At 41.1% G+C, this 6,000-nt stretch overlaps 1 protein-coding gene across 2 annotated transcripts in view; it reads left to right on the top strand.

Annotated features, from left to right (window-relative positions):
- The first annotated feature begins 1,789 nt into the window (after positions 1-1,789).
- The window catches only part of LOC141768833 (zinc-binding protein A33-like), a 275,021-nt gene continuing 270,810 nt past the window's right edge, over positions 1,790-6,000 (top strand). Inside the window, exon 1 of one of the 2 annotated variants that reach the window (XR_012594222.1) lies at positions 1,790-4,276. Coding sequence is in view for 1 of the 2 variants with exons in the window: in XM_074637238.1 (XP_074493339.1) it covers positions 1,799-3,157 (1,359 nt within the window). In the remaining variant the exon portion in view is untranslated. The remainder of the gene's footprint in view (positions 4,277-6,000) is intronic. The other variant, XM_074637238.1, reaches the window with a different exon arrangement.

Here is a 6,000-nt window from a genome sequence, read left to right as displayed (position 1 = left end):
ACAAGTAAAAGCCTTCATTCAAAGTTTTACTTAAGTAAAAGTACAAAAGTATTAGCATCAAAATATACTTAAAGTACCAAAAGTACTCATTATGCAGAATGTACCATTTCAGAATAATACATATTATAGCACTGGATTAAAATTATTGGTGCAGCTGGTAACGGTGAAGCTCATTTTAATTACTTTATTCTACAATATAGTCAATATCAAATATACTCGTCTAGTCTAGAAAATGATAGACGTGTTCATTTGATTGTAAAGTGATCTATATAAAAACCAAGCAGCTCATAAACAGAATTAAAAACGAGAAGATGTTTAGGCCTAATAAAACGTTGGGAGTGTTATTTTTCTCCATAGGCTTAGGTTGCCACTTCCTAAAGATGCTGATATAAAACCATGGTTCTAACTCACACAGGCCGGCCTCTACTGGACTCTATGAGTAATCCTCCAATCACCACCATGCATTCACTCACTGAAAATTTGCATAAGCGTAGCCAGCCAATCAGAACGTACCAACCCGAATACATGAGGACCCCACAGTATATAAAGGTAGCACACATGTCTACTTTCCTTTTTCTTTTTAGCGAACGGCGATTTGCCCACTGACTGCTCATCTCCACAGATAGAGGCGCCGTTTCAAGAACCTCGTCAGGGTCCGTCATGTCCCGGCCTGATCGCCGGGACGGACGTTTACAACGCCTGCTTCTAGTGCCTCAGCGCAGACCATGCAGAGAGCAGAGTTCAGCAGCCACCAGCCTTCTGAGCGCTGCCCAAGATTCAACGCCGTTGAAGTCCTCGCTCCAGCCGCCTACATTCTGCCGCTGCCTTCGGTCATCCCTGAGACAGAGCCGGATCCACCATCGCAGCAACCATTTCTTCCTTCTACGAGGGTTTTGCCAATAGACCGGTCTTTGGCCAACCTCTCATGGAGCGGTTTCTGCAGGGGGTCAGGAGACAACGCCTGGTGATGCGTGCCTCCTCCCCGCAGTGGGAACTGCCATTGGTGCTTGAGGCCTTGGTGAAGGGTTCCTTTGAGTCTCTGGAGATTTGATATTTGAAGGTGGGGTCGTTGTATCGACTGTCTGTGTGTGTCTCATGCAGCTGAGTTGTAATGGGTGAGGTCAATCAGGTTCTCATTATTAATCACAATCATTTGTATCCATCACATCACTTTATGATCCATCAAAACAAAGCAATTTTCCATGTTATCCCTTACATACATTATTCTTTACTATACATGCTGCCCCTTTCCCTCGATGTTCCATGATCCCCCATTCCCAGAATACTCCCAGGATTTTACTAAATTATATTTTATCTCCTCCACTACATTCAAACATCTATTGAACATTAACATGTTGCAACAGCCTGCTGCTCACTATCAGTTTACACATCCAGCAATAAATCATGTGATACATGTGAAGCAACAACATTCAGCAGAGGAAGTGTGACAAAGCTCCACCCCTCACCAGACTCACCCGATAAACCAGACAAACCAGGAAACAGTTTGTTATTCTTCCTCACTAAAGAGAGTCACACAGACTGAAAACCAGACGATCAGATTCACCTTCAGAACAAACTAACAACTTCATCTGAGTGAGTTCATCTACAGGAGAGAAAAGTGGAAAACTACAACACTGCTGCTTCAACCTGCTGACGCTCCACACACTGAAGGTGAGTTTGACTAAAAACACGACTCAACGTGAAAGTAAATGTCAGAGAAGCTAGTAGAGGAGGGAGGGGAGCCATGACTGACTGTACTTTCTGTCTGCTGTGTTTTCAGCTTCACTCAAGAGACAAAATGGCTTCAAGATCAGAGGAGGATCTCTGCTGTCCGGTCTGTCATGACGTCTTTAGAGATCCTGTTGTTCTGTCATGTAGCCACAGCTTCTGTAAAGACTGTCTGAAGAGATGGTGGAGAGAGAAACCAACACGTGAGTGTCCAGTTTGTAAAACAATATCTTCCACGTCAGAACCACCTTGTAACCGGGCCTTAAAGAACCTGTGTGAGTCCTTCTTACTGGAGAGAGATCAGAGAGCTTCAGAGGCTCTCTGCAGTCTGCACTCTGAGAAACTCAAACTCTTCTGTCTGGACCATCAGCAGCCAGTGTGTCACATCTGCAGAGATTCAGAAAAACACACCAACCACAGATTCAGACCCATCGATGAAGCTGCACGACAACACAAGAAGAAACTTCAGGAAACTCTGGAGCCCTTAAAGGAGAAGTTAAAGGTTTTTGAACAAGTTAAAGTGAAGTCTGATCAAACAGCAGAACACATGAAGGTCCAGGCCCGGAGCACAGAGAGGAAGATTAAGGAGCAGTTTAAGAAGCTCCACCAGTTTCTAGAAGAGGAAGAGGAGGCCAGGATCTCTGCTCTGAGGGAGGAAGAGGAGCAGAAGAGCCAGATGATGAAGGAGAAGATGGAGGCTCTGAGCAGAGAGATAGCAGCTCTTTCAGACACAATCAGAGCCACAGAGGAGGAGCTGAGAGCTGAAGACGTCTCATTCCTGCACAACTACAAGGCTGCAGTGGAAAGAGTCCAGCAGCGCCCCCTGCTGGAGGATCCACAGCTGCTCTCAGGAGCTCTGATAGACGAGGCCAAACACCTGGGCAACCTGACCTTCAACATCTGGAACAAGATGAAGGAGATGGTCTCCTACACTCCTCTGATTCTGGATCCAAACACTGCTCATCCAAAACTCATCCTGTCTGAAGATCTGACCAGTGTGAGAGGAGGAGACAAACAGCAGCTTCCTGATAATCCAGAGAGGTTTGATGAAGCCTGGTCTGTCCTGGGCTCCGAGGGCTTTAACTCTGGGACTCACAGCTGGGATGTCGATGTTGGAGGCAGTACGGTCTGGTTTCTGGGTGTGTTAGCAGAGTCTGTCCAGAGGAAGGAACTCACACGGTCTGGATTATGGATAATATGGTTCACTGAAGGTAAATACTCAGCAAAGTCACCATCAGCTCCATCCACTGATCTCAGAGTCCAGAAGAAGCTCCAGAGGATCAGAGTGAATCTGGACTGGAACAGAGGAAAGCTGTCGTTCTCTGATCCTGATACTAACACACACATACACACCTTCACACACACTTTCACTGAGAAGCTGTTTCCATACATTTTCACTGCTGGTAAACTGAATATATTACCACTGAAGGTCTGTGTGACAGTGGAACAGAGCAGTTAAAGAGGATGATTATATTCATCATGTTGTTTGTTTCTTAATGGGAAAGTCACTGAATTTAACCTCTTAACCTGCACCTGTCCTCCTGCTGACTCATTATTCCAAAGAGATGTTTATTTTTGTTTCACTTAATGTTTTTTTTCATATTTTTCTTTTTGTTGTTGTTTAGTTGTTTTGTTTCGATTGTCGACGTTTTAATATGTAAAATTATTTCATTTAGTTTCTGATCTTCATGTTTGGTTTGTTTAGCCTTTTCTTTTTTATCAATACTGTTTCATTTTAGATTGTTCATCTTGATTCCTGCTGCAGTGCCTGTTCGGAGCGCGTGCCCATTGCTTGGCCCCCAGATGTGCTGCTTGCAGTACATTAAAATCAATGTTTAATTACATGAAATGTTTACAATATGTACAATATAGACATATGAAATTATCCAAAATATATGTACAAGTTTCTATTTGATGTCATGAAGACAAGATGACTGAATGAAAACACAGTTTAGTCAGAGGAGTAGTCGTTCTATTTAAGGTGGACATGTCAGTTTTAAGGTGGACTTATCAGTTTAGGTTCAGACTCTATGTAATGTTGGTGATTTAAGAACGGGAAAACAAATATAAAGATCAGAGAATAAGTGAAATGACTACATAAGAAGACATAGAAAATAAACTTACACTGAAAACAAAAACTAATTTGTCACAAATAAATCCCAACAAAAATAAAATAAAAACAATTTAAAAGTTTCCAAATCACCAGTAAGTGAAGGTAACATCTCCATTTACAACGGCTGATGGGAATGTAATTAGTTCTGCAGGTATTTAAACCAATGTCTCGGGACAAATTTAAACCTGATGTTGGAGCTAGATGAAAAGTCAGTTATTATAGTTATTATAATTCATCCTGAGGGGAACATGAATGTTTCTAGAACATTTCATGTCCATCCATTTAATAGTTGTTTAGATATTTTAGTCTGGACCAAAGTGGTGGACCGACAGAACGGATCAATCATAATGAACTGTGAAGGCTGCTTTAGTGGTGAAATGTTAACAAAGTTAAGAGAACAGCTTTTACAAGACGGTCGTGTCTAGAAGCCCCCGAGTCGCGAAAACTCTCACGAGACTCGCTGCCAGATGACCTTTCCTGACCTTAACCGCTCAAGGTCAATGCCTAACCCAAGGAGGAGAAAAAAGGAGATGTCACGCTTCATCATCGCGTCATATCATTGGGGTTAAACACACATGCAGTAAAATCTGGTCTGCAATCGCCGAAATTGATTCAATAGCAACGAATTACTACAGCTCCAGTTACACTGTTTGATTTTGTTGATCATGACCTCCTAAAATTTAAGCTTTACCAAATAGGGGTTAATGGAAAATCCTATCAAGCCGTTAACCCTTTATATAGGGCACCTGTTGCTTGTGTGAAAGTGAATGAATATCATACAGAATGGTTTCCGACGCCCTCTGGTGTTAAGCAAGGTGATATTTTATCACCAACATTATTTGCTGTTTTTATTAATGATCTGTCAAGAGAGATAAAGCAGCTGGGGAAAGGGGTTTTATGTGGCCGTGTACTTGTAAACATTCTTCTTTAAGCTGATGATATTATTTTACTGTTAAGAGAATGAGGAAGATTTACAAGCAATGCTGACATGTGTTGATGGATGGTGTAAAAAGTGGAGATTTTATATCAATAAAAAAAAAAACATTATGCATTTTGGAAAACCAGGTAGAGAAAGGAGTAGTTTTCAGTTTTGCGTTGGTGAGAAACAACTTGAGTTTACAGATAAATAGAAGTATCTTGGCTTTCTTTAGATGATAGTATGTCTTGTTTACATGGTGCATCAGTTCTAGCAGACTCAGCAAGTAGAGCATTGGGGGGTTTATAGGTAAAACTAAAGAGCGATATGGATTATTCTACATATTCCAAACTGTATCAAACATGTGTTTGTCCTGTCTGTCCTGACTTTGCCAATATTGTGAACTAAATGAGGTTGAGAACGAAATTCATTTTATTATATTTTGTCCTTTATATCATGATTTACGACAAATATTATTTAAAAAAGTTCATGTTCCTGGTTTAGATTTGATAGGTATGGAGACTGGAGTCTTAATTGAATATCTTTTTGATAATGTTTTTGCATTTGCTGAATTTCTTTCTAAAGCATGGGACAGGAGAAGAAAAGCAACATACAATAGATAAATTCCTCCGACTCTGATGCCTTTTTTTGTCATGATTGGATGTGTGTATGTGTCTTGTGCTTAGGGGGCTGTGATTGTATATCTGTGACTGTTTATTTGTTGTTTTCATTGTGGGATGTATCCTGGAGCATTATTTGTGGGAGGTTCACGTGTGCGATTATGTCTGGATGATGTTTAATTTTCTGTTTGGATGATGCTGGTGTATTGTGCTGTTAGATGATGGTGGTCTAACATGCTGGGATGTTTGTTTGTTTTGTTGTTTGTTAATATGTCTAAATAATCCCAGGAGGGATGGGTTATGTAAATGAGCAGACACGAAAATAAATGATTCATTCATTCATTCATTCATTCATTCATTCATTCATTCATACATTGCACATGTGTCATGCCCCATAGCTCACGACCGTGTCCCAGCCTCTTTAAATAAGCCTTGGCCTAACCTTAACTATCTCGCAAGAGCTTCACAACTTGGGGGTTACCTTCTAGACACAACCAACATTTTACAAAGCTACAATCTGGAACTAAAAGATAACTGACACCACAGTGTAAAAGTGATGCAATAGCTCGAGACACAGGCTCAGACAGGGAGGCTGAAGACTATCAGATGAAAGCATCTCCTTT

The sequence above is a fragment of the Sebastes fasciatus genome, chromosome 1 (assembly GCF_043250625.1).
Source record: "Sebastes fasciatus isolate fSebFas1 chromosome 1, fSebFas1.pri, whole genome shotgun sequence".
NCBI lineage: Eukaryota > Metazoa > Chordata > Actinopteri > Perciformes > Sebastidae > Sebastes > Sebastes fasciatus.
The sequence above is the reverse complement of the archived record's forward strand: the minus strand, read 5'-3'. Positions and strand labels throughout refer to the sequence as shown.